The 25,497-nt window shown below is 36.6% G+C and overlaps 1 protein-coding gene across 1 annotated transcript in view; it reads left to right on the forward strand.

Moving 5' to 3' along the window:
* Nucleotides 1-2,435: 2,435 nt before the first annotated feature.
* map3k22 (mitogen-activated protein kinase kinase kinase 22) overlaps nt 2,436-25,497 on the forward strand; it is a 52,695-nt gene continuing 29,633 nt past the window's right edge. The window contains exons 1-3 of the mRNA XM_079863205.1: nt 2,436-2,867; nt 17,633-17,716; nt 18,622-18,666. Coding sequence (XP_079719331.1) covers nt 17,698-17,716; nt 18,622-18,666 — 64 coding nt within the window. The 5' untranslated portion in view covers nt 2,436-2,867; nt 17,633-17,697. The remainder of the gene's footprint in view (nt 2,868-17,632; nt 17,717-18,621; nt 18,667-25,497) is intronic.

Genomic DNA, 25,497 nt, shown 5'->3' on the forward strand with positions numbered 1-25,497 from the left:
TTCTACATTTTGTATGCAACCATGCAATGTTTATATAATAAACCTATTAAAATTCACTTTTACATGGTGTTTGAACATAAATGTGTGTCGGCACGGCAGTGTGTGTACACAACCACCCTGGTAAAAATCCACCCACTCCTCTTTTTTTAATTACCATAAATCATAAGCAGAACAAGCCTTTTGCAGATCCTAGTAATGTGACGTCACATATGCATAGGCCCCGCCCACAAGTGCTGACGGGCTCTGCCATTATTAGCATAGAACCCGCCCTGAGTGAGATGTACAGTCTGCTTTGTTTATCTCCTCACCATTTAAACAGCAGCATTCAAGAAATGTATTCTTAACCTCTTAAGTGTCACCGGCCCACCGGAGGGCCCAAAATCATTACATATTTAAAACAGTAATATCCTATAATAAACATAAACTAATCTTGACAAACTATATATCATTTGAAAGCTTACAAACTCTAGTTTTCATATTTGGTGAATGATTTCCAAAATAAATTAGAGAGGAGCTGTAATTTATCAATTTGCAACAAGAATATTTTCATATTTATAAGGCGTGTTCAGACCTTTATTTTGAAATAGCAATGAACATGAAAAATCATGAAAGAATGGATGAAACCTCAGTTTGTTTTCATGCCAAGAGTTCAAAAGATATCATCCATTCAATTATTTTAGAAAAAAATATATTAATATGTTTTTAATAACACATATGGAAATGAAGGCGCCCTTATATGGGCAGTAATGGAGTCTGGTTGTCACCTAGTGAAAATGTTTGGTACTGCGCTCAAACAAAATCTCACTGAAAGCTCATTTTTTGAGATATCAACCTAAAATTTGAAACACAACTTATTCAGATTTTTGGCTTTGATTTTCTAGCAGTTTTAGAGTCGGCCAGGTTTTAAAAATATATATTTTATATAAAATATGAATAATTAAATTTTTTAAATTGTACATTTTCATAAACACAAACTTATATAACTTTTTTTTTGTTTCACTTTCTTAATTTATTTCACTTCAACAAAAATCTGCCAAATGTCTTCTTTAAAACAAGACCAATTTTACGTCTATACTCCAAAGCATTCTTTAATTACAACCATTTAAAGTCGAAATGTGCATTTTCATGTATATTTAAAAAAAGGGGGGTGACACTTAAAGGGTTAATATAGCTACTAAAGTTATATTATTATTTCTTTTAGCTAAAGAAAACGAACAGTATTTATATCGTTTTTACCTCTTTTACCCTTTTATGGCGCTTTCCGGTTTTTCACACGTCACACACCAGGAAGCGCGCGCGCCCTCAGATCACTTGGACGTGGTTGTGTACAAGAGGTAAAATAAATACTGTTCGTTTTCTCACACAAACCGCTCGTTTCGTGTCTTAGGCCATCAATGTGTACTTACGATGGGGAATTGTTTAATTTCGACTCTGTGCATGCTCTTTGAGACAGTGACCATAGACCTGCATTATATGACTGACAGACAAGAACGGTTTGACCTAAAAATATCAAAATTGAAACTACTGCGGAAACAAAGACACCTACATCTTGGATGCCCTTGAGGTAAGCTAAAACATACCAAAATTTAATTTCAAAGTGAACTATACCTTTAGTTTATTACTCCAGGGACGCGTCGTTCTGTGCACGCGCTTTGGATGTGTGCGCTCAGAAAAACATATATCAGAAGTTTAGATGTGGCTTTAAAACACATGCAGATAATAAACTTTCATGATGATGAAATGTCATGTGAGCGTGACCGCGATAGAGATGAATCATCTCAGATGATATGAGACATGATAGAGATGATGGTATCCGAGGAAGGAGCTGTCAAGGCTCCGCCCTCTTCTTGATACAGGGGTGGGGGGCAGCAGTTTATTGTTTTTCCTGTTTTTCCTTCCACTCAAAAATGGGCATTTACAACATGGTATAGTAAATGCTCTGTGAGGTATCTTGAGCTGAAAATTCACAGACACATTCTGGGGACACATGAGACTTAAATTACATCTTGTAAACAGGGGCATAATAAGTTCCCTTTAAACATGCAAAATCACATAAATCAGGGTTTTAAACTGTTTCAACATGCCACAAATGTTTGACATATTTTCTAACCTCATACAATTATTCTAAAATAACATTGGAAACATATACAATTACAGTAGGCTATAGGCTAGACTTACTATTATTTTATAGTAGCCTATTACTGTAATTGTAGGCTATATGAGGTTTCCAATATCTGCAGTCATAATTTAGTTTGAACTCCTGATTAACACTATCTGCACCTACTTTTACTGCCCATTTGTTGAAAAAGAAAAAGGAAAGCACTTCATTTTTTAGATGTTTCAGACCTATTTTTCTACCAATTTCGACATTTCGGAAACGATGTAAAGCACAGTCGGCCGAGGGCGCCAGAATCTCGTGCAGTGGCAGCGAGTCTGAAGCACGCGCGTCATCGCTTCCTGAGGCTGACATTACACTCGCTCCACTCGCTCCTCTGTGGAAAAACTCGGCGTCAGTCAATGTTTGCGGAGAGGAAACTTTCTTCCTTTGACGGCGCGCAGTCGACGAGATTTGCAGCTTTCCCGAGCACACACCGCTCCATCTGTTTGGATTACTGACATCTGCGACTCCAAAAAAACATAAACCGGAAAGCTTTTCGGAAGGTGGATTTGTGAGGTTCCCCTCAATTTTTGCGTGACAACTGTATTCAAGTGCGCGCGGCTTCCGGATATATCACTGTTCTTACTGTATCTCTCGGACAAGAATTTTCCTCTTCACTGGTTTGAACCCAGAAAACTGCTCGCTTTGAATCGCAGCTTGGTTTCATTTGTCTTAAGTGTCGGCTCCAGTATGAAGATACGCACGTAAGGTGAGTTCTATGTAGAATAATAATGACTGCATTCATATTAACAGTGGTGTGCAAAGATTTGCTATAGAGAGTCAAATGCAATAATGTTAGGTATACGGCATTAGACTCCAGTTCAAAGAGTACTGCTATATTAAAGAAACATATTCTGAGTTTATGTTGTGTTTTGTTTAGGCAGAACTTTAACACCGTATGTAACGAATGCTTATTTGCTGGAATTATAGGCTATATGACATTTGCTAATGCGACCTCCTGAACCTACTTGGAAAACACTGTATAGCGTTATAAATGATATAAAACTCTGTCCTAAAATATTTGTTTCTATAGTTGTGTCTAGTATAGCCTAGTCTATGGGTCTATAGGCTATATGGAATGGGATAAAAAAAAAATCTTGAAATCTCAAAATAATAACGTGACTTAACGTCTTAATATATGTTGGGTTTTGATCATGAAAAAGTAACAGGGTTGACAGTTTTACTCTTTATCTAGCTACAAGATGTTTATTAGAACGAATTTGATATATATTTGATATATATGATATATAAATTATGTAATAATTTGTTTACTGTACAAATTTAATGGTAACAGAGTTGACTGATTATTAAGTCCATTACTGACAAATTATAATAAAACAAATTAGAAGATAAAGTGTCTTTGATGTTCTTAAAGAGCATGATTTTTTTTGGAATTTATGGAATTTAACATTGTTTTTAATAGGTGGGAATAATGATTTTAACAGGGTTGATGCATAACCTGAGTACACCCAATTATGGTAACAGTGTTGACTGTTTAAGATCTCCTCTTACTGACAAACTTGAATTATAAAATTAAATTATTAAAAAAAAAACTCGAAGAGCAGGATAAAGGGGAATTATGATGTCAACAGGGTGGATGCATAATCTTAGTACACAACATAACTTTTTAATAAAAAAATATTTTATCAACTAAAGCCTGAAATGATATATTAAATGAGTATATATTATTATTAAATACTGAGTATTAAATACTAGTTTTCTTTTCTTTTTTGCAATCAAATTGTGCAATCAAATTGTGCATAAGCTATAGCTGGTTTAACTACAGTTAAATATATCGAAAGTTGTTAATAATACTGATATTAATAGGGATACTAATGTAGACATACTGACGCTATAATAAAGTAGGATATTGATGGAATGTGCTGGCCTGCTTTTTCTTCTTGCACTCTTCCCTCAGTCACTCATTATCCCCTGACTCTAAAATACTTGAGTTGTTGTTTGTTTATTAAAGATCCTCCTACTTAATGAGTCATTGAATATTTTTGCAATGTGCACAGATCTGTCTCAGCCAAGCCTATGTTCAAGAATGTTTCTCACGGCATGAGGAAGAAATCTAGATGAACTTTGTACCTTCATTGCAATGTTGACTGAGCTTCTTTTGAAACTTAGACACCAACCGAGTCTTACTGAGTCATAATACTCACCTTAGACTCAGGTGCAGTGATCCACATGCATAAATAGCCTTGCCTATTATTGATATCACATTTTGGGCAAAACACCCCAGCAGACTGCTGGAGATACATTCCATAGGAATGCAAGATGAGTTGGATGGGATCATCTGAGTTATCTGACCTTAAAGTTTATCATCTTTAGACAGGCCTGCTGCACACTCTTGTAGCCAAATTCTCAGGGTTCATGTTTATACGCTCTGGTTTAGGAGCATCTGGACAGGATATTGAATTCGCCCTCCCTAGTAATGCAAGAAAAAATTATTAGTCTTTCAGTTTGTTCATTAGACCCCTAAAGATTCAAGTATTCAGAACATTTGTTCACTTGCCATCACACACAAGTCTTCTTCACGTCCGATGGAAGATCTGTCCAGCGCAGACAGGTAACAGGAACATTTCAAGGCAAATATGTTGACTTAATTTCACCCTGAGTCATATTTTTGGGAATCCCTAAAGGACTATTTTGGCAGAGAGACATTGAAATCTGTGATGAATGACCACCTTAGATTAGGATGTCGGAGAAATGTGGTATTTTATCCTGTTCCCTTAGAATGTCTGTTTCTTGGCTGTAAGTCAAAGTGTTGTCTGGTCAGCCACAGATCTTCATGATGGATCATTAGTTTTGGGTCTAATCTCAGCGCTAGCCGACTAGACACGGAGGAAATCACAGTGGTCTTATCACTTGCTTGAGTGATTGGACACGCACACGCCAAAGAGCCAAGGGCCAGGGGTCAGTGTGATTTGAGCGGCTCCTGCGGGCTCTTTCTCTAAAGCTGTGGAAAGAACAGAGTTGGTGCTTCACCTCGAGTTCCATTTTGATAAAGAAAGAAAATCTGTTTTAGTGTAAGACATCAAAGTGTCTAAATTTGGGTCAGGGTTTTCCAGTTCAGAACTGGTCCATTATCCGTAAAGTGTTCATCGAAGATACCATCCAGTTAGTGTGTTAATTAGAAATAGTTTTCTTGGATAGCGATAACACAAGTTGCATTCGAGGGTTTCTTATCTAACTTCATCCCGTTAAGCACTTTGGTAGTTCCCTGTTTTAATGAGATGAAAGGAAGCCCTTTAATTAGGTCCTGTGTGTCTGACAAATTGAAGTGCAGGTGAATTGCCCTTATCAGAAAGAGTGGGAGAAGCACTTACCATTCGAGATTGAACAATATTGCCTTATGACCAACACAACACATATTATTTAGAATACAGACCTTTTTTCCCTCCAAAATATTGTCTTTATTCAGATTATTATTTTGCTTAGTTGTCCAATAACCAGTTTTATTCTATTTCTGCTTTTTAACACAGTAATAATTAACAATGAAAACATGATTTTTGTTTTTTAAAAGCTTAATTAAATTATATATTGATAAATATTATATTGTATTAAAGTATGAATGTATTATTAATGTTGTTGTTTATGAAAAGTTTTTTGCAGTCTATAGATGGTAACAACTTAATTTTCTCAAGTCAATTTTTATTTATAAAACCTTTTTCACAATACATATTGTTTCAAAGCAGCTTTGCAGAAATGCATGGTTGCTGTTTTTATATTATCTTAATGTCCACATTTAGCAGTTCATAGATGGTCATCATGATGGTTTGCATGGCGATGATATAACAATCAAATAATTTTATCGCTTTATGTAGCTGCACTGTGTATGCCGTAGCGCTCGGTACATTTGTAGTACTTGCAAGTTGGAGTTATTAAAGAGGTCATGCCATGTATTTTATTATCATTTGAATATGTTCCTTGAGGTTCACTTGTAATCTTAACAACGTTTTTTATTCAAAAAAACAAATGTAAATGCAGAAAAATGATTATTTTCAACCCTCATTCTGACCCTATGTCTAAAATGATCAGCTTTTAAGAAGTGGCTCCTTTAAGGCATGTCAGTAAAAGGCCACTGTTATGATTGGCTTACGTCATTGTATAGGAAATGGTATCAATGCCCACTCACTATTGCAAGTGTTTTGAAAACATTATCTATATAAAACCATCATTTACACACAGTATTATGAAATCATTTACTTGCGATTTGTGATGCAACTGCTGTCAGATCCTATAATGCTCTTTGCAGATCTCTATTACAATGTGCCTCGTTTACCAAACAAAATGCTCCGAACAAACATATAATCGCCTGACGTGATCCGGGATGCCATTAAAATAAACCATCCACTTGTTTCCGGCACTAGGATCCTTCTGAAGTCTGTACAGAGACGCAAACAAGCTGTTTAAATTGGATGAGTCAAAGCAAACATTATTTCATTCATTTCATTTCATTTCTCTTTCATTTGTCCTGTTGTCGACAGACTCAAGCGTGTGAAGTTTGTCAGAAACTGAACGGACATCTGTGTACTATATCCAGTGTTGACTGAGATTAAAATGGGTTAAATTTGCTTTTGATGCGACGCTCACATCCAGTGTAGGCAAGTGTCAGTCATTAAGCTACTGAATGCCAGTGGGCGGGGCCTATGGTGAGATGATGTTTAACTATTGGTTGATGTCTTTCTCTGGAGGTAGTCATATTTAAATGTATTTGCCATGTCCCATGTGCCATGTTTTAGTACATTGCTATTGCTATGTGATTGCTAGGGTGTTCTAAAGATCCTATCTCCAAGTCTATGATATTCTGGTTCCTAGCAGTTGTTCAGGTCTAATGAAATTCAACAGTGCTTCTCCCCTCAACAAGCCACACGATTTGAGGTATCATTCATGTCCGTATAGCATAAATGATGCTGGATGAGTAATGTGTTAAAAACCCTAACCCTTTAAGTAAATGCAATAGTAGTGATGCTTGCCTTTAAAGCTTCTTCCATTATATAAGAGATCACTGTAATCACCCTGAATGTTGCGTCTTATTTTTGTTCAGTGTCAGGTGTAACTTGGGCAGTTTAATTTGATCTAACAGCAGTTATTATGTCGTATAGTTATTGACTCGCAGTGAAAACCTCTAACGCGTTAAAGCATCAATCACCTCCAGAACCGAGTGATACGTGTCAGATCCCCTTTTTAACCTGTCATGAGCAGCGCTGCAACCTAAATGGTCTCACTGCAGGCACAGTGAAGGGTAATAATTGAAATTCCACTGACGTTCAGAGCAGATTTCTGCCGTTGTAATGATTTCAGCTGCCCTGGAGACATCTGCTACCATATATTAACACAAATGAGCAGAAAAACAAAGAAATTGTGTGCATGTGCGCGGGTGTTTGTGATTGAGAGGCGGTATACAATGATAACAACATATTATTGTGCAGATGGTGCTTGTTTTCTGTGTCTCAAAATATATTAATTTTGCGAAAATAATCAATGATTGCCATTGGACAACAATTCCATCATGATGCCTTTTTGTGAGTTGAGCTCGCCATGTGTCTAATTTAATTTTTCAGGTTGGCCATTATTACATGCAGTGTCCTCTATTTATTTTTAGCATCAGGACTACAAGCGATAGGACTTGATCACCCTACGTATTTTTTGGGGGCACAAAATTAATTTGACTAATACTGTAATGAAGAAAAAGGCCTCATTAAAAGAAAAAGTTCTTGAGAAGAAAACCTTATTAAGTTGTAACTTTATAAGTTTTTCATTGTTGTTTCTTAGAAACAAATATTTTGACGAAACTGCTTATTATATTTGAAGTGTTTTGTTCACCAAAATTAAGGTCAAGTGATGCAACCAACACGCAGAAAAACGGAAGATGATATCATAGTGAGAATCTAAAAATGACTGTGTGTCAATACTCAATATCATTACGTCTTTTAAAACATCAGTAAAATTGACCTATTTTATGGCAAGGCAAGGTTATTTCAGGCTGTTAAAATGTCTTTTAATTAGTGCTGTGACTTAGCCTGGGAAAACCCAGACAACTTCCGGCAAATTTAGATTTGCTCTGCAAGTAGTCTGGCAAAGAGCTCATTCAAGCCCATTTCTAATCCGTTGAAATCGCTGCACCAATCAGAAACGTTGGGGCGGGCTTTACACGATGACGATCGCTCTGATTGGTTTTAGGTCTATCCAATTGCGCCCAGAGGCATTTGAGCGACGTCCGTTGGTGAAGCCACCAACTTTTAAATGCATTATTATATACAAATTGCAAACACATGAGGACAGTCTCCATGAAAGACCCACTGGCAGATGAACGTGCTACTACATTTCTCTCCGAAACGGTAGGAAATTAAATTAGATTTAATAGAGGATTTTAACTGTGACACGATGATTGACAGGGCAGTTTACGTGACAGGATGCATGCAACAGATCCGTCCGATAAAGATGACGAAGTAGTATGTCCCAAAGCTTGCCTACTTTTTTGCTACACATTCAAAAGTAAATACCTTTTCTTCACAAAAAGAGTACATACTTTTATGGCGTAGTGTAACTTAGGCAAATTGGGACGCATCATATGGCTTTACACGATGACGATCGCTCTGATTGGTTTTAGGTCTATCCAATTGCGCCCAGAGGCATTTGAGCGACGTCCGTTGGTGACGCCCCTTTGGAAATGAGTTATTAATGAAGCTTTGCCAGACCATAACTCAGTTACTACTGAGAATGGTCTGGTTTTAACCAGGCTAGCTGTGACTGTCAATCGATTAAAATTGTATAATTTCACATTGAAATGTATAAACAGCATAAAGAATGTCTATTTTAAATATTTGCTTAATGGCATCTCTTTACGTTCTATGAATGATGGCCAGTATCACCGATATCAATACATACACTTTTTCTCATTTGCTGGGGTAATTATAGCCAATCAACAATACAGTATAATTGAGAGCCGTCATTTTTAACCTTTAATAGGCTTTAAAAAAAATTACAACTTTTAATTTAAGTGAACTTCACATAAAACTATTATAATAAATGTCACATTTAGCTTAACGCTAAGGATTTTTCTACAGTTAGGCCAGTTCTGATATTTACCTGCTCTGCCAAAATATATAGATTAATCCTTATTAAAGCTACAAAAGTTATTCAATCAAGAGCTGTTAGTTATTTTATCTTAGTCTTTTGTTGTTTGATTAACATTAATGACAGACAGCAGCAGGTTTATTGGGCTGGTGTCAATTTAAGACCTGGTGCAAATCTGGTCTCTTTATGGTCATTTAAGACATTTGAACTCCTTTAAGACTGTGCTTTCGAGGATACTCGCAAATAACGGGTTTTTCGACATACTTTTGTCTGTTTCTGTCCATTCAAGCATGAATTGAATCTCAGTCCGATACTGGTGCGCTGTCTGAAGCGGCTTTCTGTGCGTGCGTTTCTAAATTTATAAAAACATTAACATAAAATTGTATTTTCTTTATCACGAATATTCTTATTTATTATTGACCCATGTGCATTTGCTTGCCTATTATATATCAGTTTGTTCCTTTAGCTGCATGACAGTCATCCTGCTACTTTGAAATGGATGTAAACTTTGTGTCTGCCTCGGGTCTGTCTGCTTTTTTGTGCCTTACAGATATGGTTCCAGACCGAGGTGTGTATATTGGCAAGGAATCTATACTGCAGAATGTATTGTCTACCTAGGGAGTGTGTTGTCGAAGCCTGTGTGTCAGTGTGTTTATACGTGTGAGTGTGTATGCAGGTAAGCTGGTGCACCTTGCCCGTGAAAAAAACCTAATGCAGAAAAGTAGATTAGGAGCTCAAAGTGTGAGATTGGCTTGGCTTTATACAAGTAAGTCTCTCCTCTGCGGTCCCAAGGAGGGATTGGCTTTAGCAAAGCTGATGTTGTGTCATTTCCCAGAAAAGCTGCCGCCACCACCTGTGAGTCACTGAGTTGCTGAAAAAAGAGGACCGTTGTCCTTGTCGATGAGAGCTGACCTGTTTGGTTTACTCATTGCAGGAACTGTGATTCTAACCACACTTGGTAGGGCAACAAATGAATGAAGAAATCCCCAGCTTTTTGTCATGTCTGTGGGTGTTTCGGTGGTGAGAAAGATTTTAATTATTCACAATGTGGTTTTGATCATAAAGGTTATATTTTATTAGGCATGCAGGTACATTACATCATTCTTTGGCAAAGAAATGTTGATGTTCTATTCTATATCCTCTTCAAAGCTGAATTGCATTGAATAGCAGGATCCCTTTTAGTCACACTTCTAATTCTCTTATACTAATTGTAATTGTTAGCGGTGCACTAATATTAAAAGTCTAAATTTAACTAATAAATAACTTATAAATGTTTTTTAAATATAGGTATCACAACCTTGCAATATGCAATATTAAAAATGCATATTCATTTTGAGTCATTTTGATTAATTAATTATTACTTTGTGAAATTATTAGTGTTTTTAAAGAAACTTTAAGTGAGCATATGTGAGAATATGATTGTAAAAACAAGTAATAAGCATGCAGAGTTAAATATCCACTTTTGGCTGAGACCAAAAAAAAAAAAAAAGTCAGCTCATATCAAACATGTTTAGGCTTTTGAATTGCAAATGTTTGGGGTCATAAGATTTTAAGAAATAAGAAATGAATAATTTTATTCAGCAAGGATAAATGATATTGATCAATTTTGACAGTAAAGACTTTTACATTGTTTAAAAAATCTATTTAAAAAATGCTGTTCTTTTGAACTTTCTATTCATCAAAGAATCCTGAAAAAAATGTATCATGGTTTCCAAAAAAGTATTAAGCGGCCCAGCTGTTTTCAACATCATAATGATTAAAAAAAAAAGTTTCTGGAGAGCTCAGCATATTAGAGTCATTTCTGAAGGATCTGCAGTTACAGTTATACCTGATCAAATTTAACACATTAAAATAGAAAACAGTTATTTACACTATAAACTGTAATTGTACTATAATATTTCCCAATATTGCTGTTTTTTGCAGAATTGTACTCAAATAAATGTAGCCTTAGTGAGCATAAGAGAGACCGCCCAGCCTTGCTCCATATTAACTCTGTAAGAAGATGTGTGATTACATGTGATTACATGTGATCACACATGTGTGATTATTGGCAATGACAACGTCACATGGGCCACAAAATTACTAGTATTGAGTTTCGCTGTGCCATTCCTAACCCTTTTACAAATAGATGCAGTTTCACATTAGTGCTGCTTATGTGTTCAGTTACAATCAATGACTTTTTTCTGCTCCACACTGTGAAAGGGAAAAGCTTTCCACAAGTCATTAAGAGCTGCAGCTGGTGAGCAGACATCAGAATTCATGGAAAAGCGGGAAATACCCTACAATCCGGCTCACCTTGACTTGACTTTATTTGGAGGGGTGATGTAATATGTTGAAAAGAATGTGCCATGAAGGCTGACTTCATTCCCGCCAAATGTCCACCCTTGAAGATAGCGGTGAATGTCAGATGACCTAAATCTGTTACATTAATGATAGTCACTAAACTGAACTACTTTAACTACATGCTTATTTTCCCATTCGCTTAATTATTTGATTCCCACACGCTGTGGCTTTAAAAAAAAAAAAAAAAAAAAAAACGTAGATTGTTGTCGAGTCAAGCCAAGCTGCACAGGCCTCAGCAAGCGGCAGTTTGACAGAACGTCAGACTGATCTAGAGAGTTGGCGTCAAGCGTGTGTGGCATGAATGGCAAGTTGTGCGGTGGGTGCTCGGGTAATCGGGCCGCTCTCGTGCTGTGTGGAGTGACCGAGCAGATGGGCTGGAGAGCTGGCGGTTGGTGCCAGACGCAGTGAGGGCAGAGGGGTTTAGCGAGATGCTCGCCGCCATGTTGGAGGGCCACCTGCTTTTTGGCAGCACGTCAGTCCCTTGGTGCTTAAATGTGTTTATAGCAGCCGCAAGGTCAACGTGTATGTGTGCGTTCCTTTTTAAATGGATTTTGAGGTGCTGAGTTGGAGATGTGACGGTACATATCCCTCAAATATAAAGAGGTGCCCGCAATGCAATGATCTTACATTGAAAAGAAGCACTAGTTCTTATAGTCAATTTTGTTGTGAGGTCTATTAGATACATTAGATAAATGGTTTCGATTATAAAGTAAGTCGAACATGAAAAGTACCTAGTTTTAAAAACATCAAAAGTCTGTATCCTGTATTTAATGGGAATTTTAGCCTGTCCCAATTTAGAGGTCAGAATCCCAATTTATACTGACAAAATCAGTATATGCTGAGTTTTCGTTCATTTATGTGACACGCTCCACAAACAGGTTCACGGAAAGGAAACCGAGATGGCAGAAGCCGGTGTTTGTTTTCTTTGTTACAAAAGCCTAATATTTTGTTTTTATTGTGAATTTACACAAATAAAAGTACAGTTTTGAATGATATCTTACTCTACTCTTATCTATATGACCATAAATGACTGCTGTTATAAGGTAACACTTCAAGTGATCGCACACACACACAACATGCAAAATACAGTCAACCAAACTTATAAAAAGTTACACTGCTCAATTTAAATTGTCCGTAGTACAACCTGTGCCGTTCAGCGTGAGCACCGCCCCACTGGTGCCAAATTTATGCCAAATACATTTTTTGTGCATGTGAAGGTTTTACGTGGATATTGGAGCACGAGTGAAGTAAAAAGCCTAGTTTACATAATAATAATAGTTTAGCATCCAAATACATCGCGAATATGGAAACATTTGGATTCGAATGATAGAGGTATGTGAACCCAACAATGGTTTCTGTTTCAGTTTCTCTTTAAATGAACTTGTTTTGGCTTAACGTTTAGCTGCTTATATTTTTCATTCTTGTTCTATTCTGAATACCGTTAAATACAAAGGATTTGTTGTGGAGTGAGGGGAACTAAAATAGGTATTTTACTTTTTTTTATGTAATAATAAACTGCGACTTATATGCAACTTATTATTTATTTTCCCCTCAAAAACGCAATTTTGTATGTGTAGTATATTTTTTTAACCACACAGCAAATTTTTCAAAATATCTTTAAAAAGTCTTTAAAAATTACTTAAATTATCATTTAGCTGATATTAATTGGTAAAAAATCTTACTGTCGGTTAACGGTTAACCAGTTAATTATGTAGTTTATGACTTAATCATTTTTTTTATTATTCTGTATCAAATTGGATATTTAATTGTTCATGCTCATTTTCCAATTTTAACCTTTAGATTTTCTTTGAGATTTAACGCTCATTTAAAGTTAATATTTTAAAAGACTATTACTCTGATAACAATGTTAAATGTAACCTTTAGCAAATCTCAAAATAAATATCTATTTTTTATACTGTACATTATACTGTAGTGATGCCTAATTTCACTTTTAATTTCGCATTTAAAACAAATTTTTTTTTTTTAGAAAAACAACTTTTTTCTTGTCTACTGTTTAAAAAGTACAATTTAGTATGCTTTTTTGTACAGGATCATGAAGTGCAAAACCAACAGTTTGTAATCATTTAATTGACAAATTGTTACTTTTTTCAATTGGTGTTGTTTTTTAGAGTTCTTCCACCAAATATCCTTTTTCAAATGTGCTCCGGATCTTTGGTATCTTTGGCGACTTGTGTGTTTTGTGTGCTGCTCTGCTAGTGTGCACTGAGCATACGCCTTGGCTTGAGCTCTGGAAACTTACAGCAAACCCTTTTGTGTTTCTGTCAGGAGCCCAGACATTTTTCTGCGCTGACTGTTTCTTCAGAAACTCGGGGACCATGCAAGCCTTAGAAACAAAGAGGGAAAAATAAAGAGCAATGAATGAGGCTTAGAGACAGAAAAGAACGCTTTAAGATATGCCAGGGAGAGGAGGTGTGGCGGAGTTTAGATTCCCACTGAGCCAAACTCCAGTAGTAACTGGTAACTGTGTGTATCATTGTAAAGGAATGTCTGTGATGTGAAGAGATTACCTTTTTTTCAGTTTTGCACTGTTAAAAGAGTCTTTTATCAGATACTTTTTTGTAATTAAACGTAGGGCGCAAAGTTCACCCTAGATTCACTGCTATTTAGTGTTTGCAACTTTAGCCATTTGCAGTTTTTTTGTTGTTGCTGGTTTTGGATACAAGACAGCATCTTCAGTCTCAGTTTTCCATCATTGAAAAGCATATGTGACAGTCAGATATGGACAGTTGCATTTAAGAAACAATCTTAGAAACCAAAATGTATTTTATAGAATGACAGCTGAAGTAAATGTGAGTGGTGCTGCTATCTGTCCTTAGCCAGGCGAAAAAAGTCAGTTTACTTGGAAAAGTAGTAACGTCTCTGCAAAAAGTGACATGTTTTTCTCACATTTTTGCACTGTGCTAAATGTACACACTGCAGAATGATATTTAATTATCGTCTTTATATGCATCATTATAACAATACATTGTAATAAGTAAGGGATAATCCATGGCTAGCTGTGCATCAAACGATTTTAATGCACGACGTGGAGGCAAAGAACCGGCCGACTCGGTGTGCATCCCAGTCATTTAATGCACAGCTAGCCGTGGATTATCCCACTTATACCATGGTCATTTGCCAGCATTGACAACTTAAAGCTGTTATTGAAGATTGCAGCGCAATATATTTGACCGGAAGGGTAAAAATAATGGTTATTTTCGCCAGTTACGGTTTGTTAGATCTAGCATTGTGTCGGCTTTAAATCAGACACTGAGATGAAGTAGTGCGTAAGATTACATTTGTTTCAATGAATGAATTATAGCATTTATTTGAATTCATTATAGAGAAAGAGAGAGAGATGCGCGTGTGTAAATTACCTGCATCTGTTCAGTGTCTCTATCTATTACAACAAAGCTGTGTTTAATTACTTCAAAACCAGCAATGTTACCCCCTCGTTACTGAAAAATATAATGTAGCGATTCAGTAGCTAAGCTATTTTATGAATAAAATATGAAGTCGTGGGGCAGGGTTGATAACAAGTTTCTGATCTCCTGAATGTTTCTTTGTGTGCATAGCGCAATCTCTGAGTGACGTATGCATCTGTGCGCTTCAATGAAAACACTGCATTAATATAGAACGGTGATGATTAAACTGACTTGGAACTACCTGTTCATGAAATGGTTTTGTCGCACACTTTCCAGCCAATCAGAATTGAGTTTTCAGACAGACTATGGTAGAGATAGCAATATTTACCTACATGAGTCGTGCATCAATGAATCAATGAGTTTTAAATCAATAGCAATAAGACACCATCCAATAACAATAGACAAAACATTAACAATAAGACATCATAGACAAAAGCTTGTCATGTCAACCACTTTTAACTTAAGCTGCTTTTGAAATCACATCCCATCAGCCGCAGAAAGTGCATCGTTTCCAGCCAAGTCATTTGGCATAATAACTACAAGAGCCATCAATAGAGAATCAGCCTCTCCGCAGCACCGCCGCTATATTTGGCTCATTTATTATTTTACAGGCAGACAAAGATTGCTCCAATTTGTATAGCTATTTCCGTGCAAATGTTCGTAACCTTTTCGCTGGCACTCTTGTACTTAGAGCCTCTTGAGTTCAGGGCTCTTTCGCGCTTTGCTGACGACTGTAATTGCTCTTCTTTCTGCAGCATCTCCAGGCGACTCGTCGATATAGTTGCGCGAAGCTGACAATTATAAATGAAGAAAAAAAATCGATCTCATTGTCTTGCCTTTCATGTGTCAGAATATGAAAAACTGCTCTCAGATCAGCCTGTGGCTGCTGGTGACAGATTCTCAAACGCAAGATGCCTGGCATTAAAAGCGCTCCGACTCGTCTTTGAAGAGCACTGTGGTCGCTACCTTTAGCGCTCCCTCCACTTTTATCCCGCTCGATGTGGCTTAACAATGTCTCAAGGGCAACAGGGCACGTTCTGTCTTCAAAGACAAGTGTCTCTCTCTCATCTGAAGAATGACATAAAATGACAGCGACTGGGAGAGGAAGGCTGTATTTGCTGTTGGCAGTCAGATACACTGTTTATGGACAGTTATGATTTACTTACAGTTGGCTGTTATGAAGAGAATTGCATTGTGACATAATGTGACAAATTAGTTATTTAAAGGGGTCATATCAAATTTTCTTTGTTTTCTAAAAAGTTCACTGTGCTATGAAGTCAGCTGATTTAAAAAAAATTAAGACGGATGAATAATAGTACAGATACAAAACATTTGTTTATAACCACAAAGTAAAAATAACATATTTTCCATACATGTCTAATACATACTGTATGAGTGTACACATCTTAATCATTAGTTTCAAAATAAATAACTTTTAATAAATAATAAATACTTTTAAAATATAATTGTTTCCCTAAATATTAAAAAAAGTATTGATTTGTAAATGTATCATTTGTAATATTTAAAGAGATCCTGTCTATGACTCTTCTCTATGACTCTCTATACTCATGTATATTTTGGAAAATATATTTTAAAACAATAGAGATTGATTTCACTAAACATAAAAAATAAATTACACTAAACTATATATATATATATATTTAAATCTTTTAAAGGGATACTTCACCGATTAGCATTAAGCTTTGTATCAGTAGAAACCCGGTACTATTTTCGAATGACCGTGCTTCCCTCCCTCATGTCCCCCTGAGACGAGAGATTTCTGTATTGTGTGTCTGGAAAAAAAAACTCATATGACGCAAATAAATCGTAATTTTGCGTCATCGGAGGCTTTTTTGGCCAGAGGCTAGAGACTCCAGCCAGTAGTAGGAGCTCGTTCCGCATGTTTTCAACCCGCCCATAGGGGGTGGGATCTCACGATAAAATGGCGTATTTTCAGTTTCGCGTCAAACAGTAGCCTAGTTTTATCATTTCTTCCGATACTGCCCTCTGTAACCGGTAGGCGTGGCTTGGGAGTGGTCTCGTAGGGCAGCGAAGCAAGTGCATTCTGGGAGTTGTTGTCTTTCATCCACATGAGCCAAAAATAAATTTTCTGGCTTTTCTCAGTCTAGAAGGCACCAACTTCTAAAATAATTTCACATTTCTACTACATAAATGACCCAATTTAAATACACATTCATCTTTCCAGTGGTGAAATATCCCTTTAATGAGGCTTTTTTCTTTATAATAATATTTTTCATTATAATATAAGGACAGTTGTATCAGCCTGACATTTTGACTTGCCTCCCAAAAATATCAAAAATGAATTTTAATACAGAAATAAAAATAGAAGAGGTGTATTCAAGTCATTGTATGTGAATTTGTGATTTTTCATTTAATGTTAAGCACAGAAACACAAGAATCATTACTGTCATTTTCTGTAAATTTTGCAATTGTGTGGAGACACTAAAACAAGAATGTTACGTAAATCCTTTGTGATGTTTAAGCGTTGGCACATCTGTAAGGGGTTTTTGGCTCTCTTTATTATAACTATTTTTGTCTGTTTGTTGGTATTTCAAGTAAATTATGTCTCTAATTCACTCTGTTTATGTTGTGTTTGCAGAGTGAAGATTTTCCCTGATGAAAGGAGTCGAGCGTTCAGCTCGAGTTCACTAGGGTCACTTCCTGATGATGACAGTAAACATGGGTAAGCTCTCTTTCTCTCTCTCTCCTGGTCTTCTTCCCCTTCATAGCGTACACACTTCCTGTAAACAGTTCCTCTGAGCATTGCAAAAAAAAAAAAAAAGAAAGATGCAGCTACAGAAACATGATTAAACCTATTCGTAACTTGGCCCGTCTTGGGATCATTTGTTTCTAAAGCTCTGTTTTGTTAAAACGCCTCAGCAGTTCTCACAGGCATTAAACATCAATATATAAACATCAAAAGAATATTTCTACATAAATTGCCTGTTTTTGTTTTTAAAAGCCAGTGCATTGCACCATAAAAAGGTAAAAATGGCAACATCTGCTCTAACCATCGTATTGAAATTATTACAGATTCCCTGTTGTGTTTATTATGGTAAAGGAAGCTAAGTAACATGATTTACACCTTTTAAAAATTGTGCTTTTAATATTTTGTCTGATATATTAATACATACATTAAACTGCACTGCATAGTCAAAGCCATGGTAGAAATCGACAGGTTCATACTGACCTGAAAAGGACATTCATCATAGGTGATTATGTCGCTTAGTTCCGCATAATTGACTCTGCAACATGCAAGAGCACTTTTAATACATGCCGCATTATGAGAACAAAGAGAAGCAACAAATTAATCCTGAGGAAATGTTGCACTATTGTTGTTGTATGACTGTGGTGTCATTTAATCTTGTGGATTACATTCAGACATGAAGTTTATCAGTGAGTGTGGGTATGTTTTCAATGCCACTCTTTGAATAATACAGTTCAAGACAACTGATTACATGCTTGTCATTGAAAATCACATTTGATAACAACTTGAACAACCTATAAACACATCTTTGTGATTATAAATGTCATACAAACTGTCAGATTGTCACTGTGCAACTCTTGATTTTGTGCCTGTTTTGACAGATGGCGGTCTCCAAAATGGACCTGGACAGCACAAGAACTCACAAGGTTTGTCATTTTTTAGGCTCATTTTAGATTCACTAATACTGAAATCTGAGACTTCCAATCAGGCGTCGATGTCAGTGCGAAGTGTGCAGTGTTCTTGTTTACCAATGCCACAATAATGAGATGGTACAGTTAGCAGAGGAAAAGCAAACATGGACACACCTCTGAAACGGTTACATCATCTGCATTATTCTCTCGTTGAACATTAACGCTTCAGTAGGGCACAGTGGTACGAGGTGAGCCTTACTAGATCACATATTACTTCAAAATGAAAAGTGAAAAATTAAGAAATTATATTTGCACAAAGAAAATAAAGCCTTTTATTTTGCATTGTACATTTCACCCTTAATGATAATCCCATTATCATTGCCATAATGCAGAAAAAGAATGATATATTATTTATATTGTAAACAATGTTGCTATGCTGTATTTTAATATATACGCATATAAAAAAAAAATATATATATTGTGTTCAGATTATGTGATTTTTATTACAGTAATAAGAATCATAATTGAGAATAATGAGAATTACAGACAAACATAAAAGTAAAACATCTTGACGTATGGTGAATATTATGAAAATAATATCACAATGAAAGACGAATGACCCTAAAAATGCAAGCTTCATTTTTTTTTTATACAAATAATAATTTATTTTTTCTTCCCTGTGTATTTTGGGGCGAAATATGACCAGACATTTTCTTCACCAATTTCTGAGTTTTTGTTTCATTGCATTTGTACAAAAACAGGCACGGACACATGGGATATACACATAGTAGAGATGGAGGACCGCATGTTGTTCTAATCTTGCTGAATGCTTTAGTGGTGACTGTAGCACTGGGGAAATCCCCTCTATGTCTTCATTTTCTTAAACTCTGATCACATCAGTGGCTCCTTCCAGCAGCACATCAGTACAAATACACAATCACACAACAGAAACCCTGAGAAAGCTTTTGATTCACCATGTCAAAGACAGATGAAGTAACATTACATTAAAGCCTGTTAGTATAAAAACAAATGATTGTGAGTTTAGATGAAGTTTATATTTACTGGTGGAGGTGTAATGCTCATGTTTGTGTTCATTGGAAGTTTCGGTAGAGAGACCTTGAAGTGGGAGGGTGAGGTATGAATGTCGGTAAATGACTGGTTTTAGCATCTGTGGACTGTGGTTTTTGTCTACCAAATATGTGTTTACACTACATCAGTGTTTGTGGCAGAGGGGCTTTGGATTCAATTGACACTTCTGTGGTTATTGTTGTATCAAATGCTGTATGTTAGATAGATGTGGTTTTCTCTCACAGCTGGCCTATCTCTTTTCTCTGGCTTAATTCAAAAACTTTTTGCATTTGTTTATAGTTTTGCTTCCTTTATCTTCTTGACATGATCAATTTGTCTTCATGTCAAGTGAAATGCTCTTAGAGGAAGGTAATGGAAACATTGTCACGCAACCAGTCGCAAGGATTTCCACCAGACTGCCATAGTGTTATCAGAGTAAATCATCTTATCTTTACATCAGTATGAGGTGATAGAGGGATGGTGATCCTCTTACAATAGCATCATTCCCATTGGAGCTTTGCTTTACGGTGTGTACGGATGTTATAAAAGCTCAAACCGCAAACACATCAGAGCTGCAAAGTTTTTGTGCTTCTTTTATACTCAAGTCAATTAGATTCTATTCAATCTAGTAAAGATTTTGTTCAATTAATTTACATTGTAGTCACTTACATTCTATTCAAAATTATTTGATTGCACAATATTCTGTTCAGTTTAGTAAATATTATGTTTGATTATTTTAGTCAATTACATTCTTTTAATATTCTATTCAGTTTAGGAAAAAATCTGTTCAATTCATTTATATTCTATTCAGGACAATTCAATCAGATTCATTGTTTTTATATGCTGTTTAACCCCTTAAACCTAAAGTATACCACCGGTGTACCTCCCACACCAAAAAATAAATCATAATCAAATCACTAAGCAACCACTGAATTGAATAACACGAAATAGGTATCATTTAAAGTGTAGAAACTCAGCTTTTAATGCAACCATTTTGATCAACTCTTAACAACAAGGGCAGATGGCAGACTTCCTAGATCTGAAGCTTGCGGCAGTTGGAGGTGTTCTGCATTCTTGTTATAATTGTTATATTTAATTAAGAAATAAAATACTAGCTCAGTCATTAATAGACCATAACATAACCTGTGTTTATGCTTTCTATTTTAAGCGACTTGCATCATACTTTAAGAACACGTGCTGGCCATCTTTCTTTCGTACACACAGGTGTGGATGAGCAAAGGCAGATACTAGCTTATCAGTCTTCCGTGTACTGAGTGAAGTGAGCATGCCGTTGTGTAATACACAGCTCTGGGTTTGACATTTATGCATGACTTGGTGTTTCTAACCTGAGCGTAAAATGCATGGCAGATATTGACTGAAGCCACTGCTCTGCGGGCAGAAAGTCATGACTAACAGGGGTCAGTAGAGCTGCAATAGAGGTTCTTTAGGGTACAGTAAATTGTGAGATCATTTCAAGAATGAATTATGCCTCCTGAATGTGGCGGTTTTTGGCACACATTAGCCGATTTTTCCACCATCGGTCCGAACGATTCTAAGAACGGTAAGGAACGGTTCCAGTTGTATTTCCACCTGAGCCTGGTTCTGCACGGCACGGTTGCAAACCGTTCTTGGCCCGGAATTCTCAGCATGGTTTAGCTAACCGTTAGCTAAAGTGACGTCGCAACTCAGGATTGATCACTTGTCTGTTGCCTGGCTACCAAATGAATAATATAATTAAAAGTAATATCTGATCATCCTCCATAACACGTTCACTAAATTTTACATCTAATATTGTTTGAAAACTCTTGCGTTTCTAAGACTAATTTTACAAATGTAAAGGAAAAATGCAATTGATAACTTTTATTTTGCAATTATATTGCATCTATATTCAATGTATTTCTTCAATTCTACATTCATTTATATTTGTATTTACATTTGTATTTTAGTTTTTATATTGTTTTAATAGCCTTCAGTCATTGGTCAGGATGTAGAATACAATTTTTTAACTTTCAAATTCAAATTTTGCTATTTATCTAAATAATCAATTACGTTTTGGTTATTTGCAGCCCTAATTTAATTAAAATATGGTGCAGCACTGTTTAAGTGTATTATTAGCACCTGTAGGTGTTTAGTGGATAAGATGTTGTGTTTTGCAATGAAATATTGCTTGCAAAAGTTCAAGCGTTTAGTGAATTCCCCCTCAGTGTTTTAAGACCATAGCTTCTGAAAAGGGTATTTTTCGGAGTTTTGCAGAAGATGAAGCACTACGATATGGCAAATCTGACAATATTAAAATAGAAATGAGGTCAGATGGAGAAAGAAAGTGTGTGTGTTGTGAACCCGTTGTGAACCCTGTCTAATGGTGGATGCCACTGTGGAAGAACAGCTGCGGAGTGAGACTTACGCTGGTGTCTGAATCAAAGATACACCCCAGACTCCATCTGCCTCAGCAGTGTCGCCACTGTCTCGCCCAGCACTCCACTGCCCCACAATGCCCTTCTGCGTCCCCTGGGATGCAATAAAACCACTTCAAATACACCACTGCCGTTTGCTGCACATGACCCACCCTTCTGGGTTCAGCACCAGCCGGTATTAATGTTGTTAGCTTGTTTAATGGAAGAGTTTGGCCAGAAATATAAATCACCATATAATTGCAGAATAAAATATATTACAGAATGTTTAGAGTTCTGTTCTTCAGTAAAAATAAATTTCTCCAATATTATAAAAAAGGACGGAGTATCACAGAAGTGGTCCAAACTTGTGTTTTTATTATGTCTGTTTCTCACTCAATTATCATATTAGTTCAAGACTAGAGCGCACAAGTCATATGGACTACTTTTATGATATTTCTGAAGTCATTTTTACAGCTTGATGTCCCCATTATCAAAAGCAGCCTGGACATTCTGCAAAATATCTTCTTTGATCTTAATTTTTTGTATAAACTAAAGATTTAAAGTTGACATGAAATTATAAAATCAGACAAAATGGGCAAATTTGTACCTATAGGGGTAACATAGCTTCTCACTGGCGCAGTACCATTTAAGGGACAATTTTGTACCTTGTCTACCCCTACAATGTGCACATTACTATTTCAATTATTTAAAACATGACAGTGCAACTGACAATGAAAATGTTTTTCACTTTATCGAAAAGGATGAACTATGAACAGCATATAAGAACGACAGTGTGACAAACAATGGTACATCCGTAAGTCATCCTTTGTCAATTATATTATAACTCCAAGTACTTACTTATTTTAATATGCAAAACTGTTACCCAATCATAGCAGTGGGCATTTAATTAAAAATTTTGAATGTGGCACGCCCATCAAAACAGAGTGTTTGAACGTGGTGTCTGTCGAGTAAAACAGGTGCAGGTAAAACTTAACCTTTGGTAAAACCAAAGAAACTTGAGGCACTTACTCATCATCATATTGTAGGATGAATCCAATCAGACTTACCAAGTTTAAACCGACTCAGAAGTTACTTCATTTCTAAGATCTGTGGATAAATAGAGCAAATAAATTGGCACATAGGCACCTGAAATTAACAAGAGCTCTCGTCTCTCTTTCACTATCTCCTCCCCATGATAGCAGAGGTGAATGACCTTCCACTCAGACTGTAATTACAAGACTCGCTTAATTGGCCCCATTAGAGCCTCTTGATATGTTAATGCATGACACGCTCATTTGCATGATTGCTCCCATTTCACTTTTAATGATGGCTGAGTTTGTGGACTATTTTAATGTTTCACAGGCTGCTAGTGTTCATATTCTTGTGTGTTTTTTTGCACAGAGGTTGCCGCAGTCATTCTTCATGTGGTCCAGTTATGAATTCAAGACACACATGAGACGCTCCGATATGTTCTCTGCAAAAACCTTCCTGTGTTCACTGATAAAGGATTGAAGCTTTTATCCGACGTATTGTAATAAAAGTTTCCAATTAATTGTTGGGGGGAAAGAAAGCCTATTAGTTTTCGCTTTGTAAAGGGCATGTTAAAACAAAACCGCATTGTGTTCTGAATTTCTTGGTTGATTCAGTGCTTAGCTTTTTTTTTAGTTGAATGGCTCTTTGAAGCTCAGACTTGCTGTAATGCTTATCTTGTTTAGTGTATGTTGCATTATTAAAATTCTCTCTCTCACTAAAGCTGTGCTTGTCATGCCCAGGGTTTAATGCATCGGAGCAGAACAAGCCCATCAATGGGACCAAACCTTTAATGCTAATATAATGTGATCTCTTGCGTCTGGCCACGTGCCCGTCCCTGTGTGCTCTCTCTCTCTCTCTCTCTCTCTCTCTTTGTGGCCGGTTGGTTTACATCAGTGGGCCACACTACAGAAAAAGCACATCAGCGCTGTTATGGAAATATGTCAGGGATGGGTCTATGTCTGCAGCTATGGAAAAAACCCCTGATAGAAGCTCAAAGGAAATAAAATGGGGCTGGTTTAGGGCTTTTCATACTGCACTTAACCCCAGGTTATAGTCTTTCTAAGCCCCGCTTTTAACCCTGGGTTAAGGAACGTTTCACACTTCTAATTTAGAAGCGAGGTTAGCACCGCTTTTTTATCTTGTGTTATGAAACCCTCCTCCAGAGTCTGGTTAGCACCAGCTTTGTTCTGTTAACCCTGCATTGCGATGCTAAACATGTACCATGTTACATTATGTTACGGGTTGATGGTCAGCAACTGACAAACAATCGTGTGCCTCATATTTACATTCTTTGGACAGTCAAGTAAACAGCACATTGCTTAAACGGTAGTTTCAGCGTATGAGGAGAAAAATGTCTAAAACTAAACTGTCGGCAGTATATAATACGAGGATGCACAATGCTAGAGTCTTTAAATAAGCAGGTCACATGCTGCGTTCGTCCAATCAATGACACTGACACCACAAATATGCAAATAAGAACATTATAACATGTTCTTATAAGAGGATGTAAAAATTATAACAGCCTTCTTGACATAACAGCTATCTTTGGCGTCTTGACTTCACTCGCTTTTCATCTTTCACTTTCGTTTTTATTCTCGTGCACTGACTCATTAGCCAAGCTGAACAACCGATCAGAGTTCTCTCTCTCACCGATGGCCCGACGCTGATTCAACATGCTGAATCGGCCCAAAAGACCCTGATGGCATCTGGCTAGAGCCAACAGTGCGGAACACACCAAAAAAACTAAGCTGAAGCTTGGTGTGTCACGGCCTTTAGAATGACCCAGGGTCAAGTGTGAAAAGCCCTAATGTGTACCACGCGGTTAGTGGAGTGCTGTGACACCGTGTGAGTGTCTTTCTGCTGCTTTGAATGACATTGTGGTATTCAAATGAGAGATATGAATAGGAACGTGATCCAAACATGACCATTCTATTTCAGTAGTTTAAAACTCGAAAAGCTTGAGAAGACTGTGTGAAAGAAACCTCATTTGCACATGGTTTAAAGGGTTAGTTCACCCAGAAATGAAAATTCTGTCAGTAATTACTCAACCTCAACCCCGTAAGACTTTCGTTCCTCTTTGGAACACAAATTAAGATATTTTTGATGAAATCTGAGAGCTGGCTCACTCCTCCATTGGGCTCCTATTTTATTTAATATTGCCGGCCCAGAAAAGTTAGTAAAGACAATGTTTAAAATAGTGACTACAGTGGCTCAACCATAAGTTTATCAAGCGACGAGAATACTTTTTGTGCGCAAAAAAAACTAAAATAACGACTTTATTCAACTATTAATTTTCTTCTATGTGGGCCTCTGGTGAGTTCACGTAGTGTAAACAGCGCAGCGCTTCTGGGTT

Source organism: Squalius cephalus, assembly GCF_949319135.1.
Source record: "Squalius cephalus genome assembly, chromosome: 25".
Classification (NCBI taxonomy): Eukaryota; Metazoa; Chordata; class Actinopteri; order Cypriniformes; family Leuciscidae; genus Squalius; species Squalius cephalus.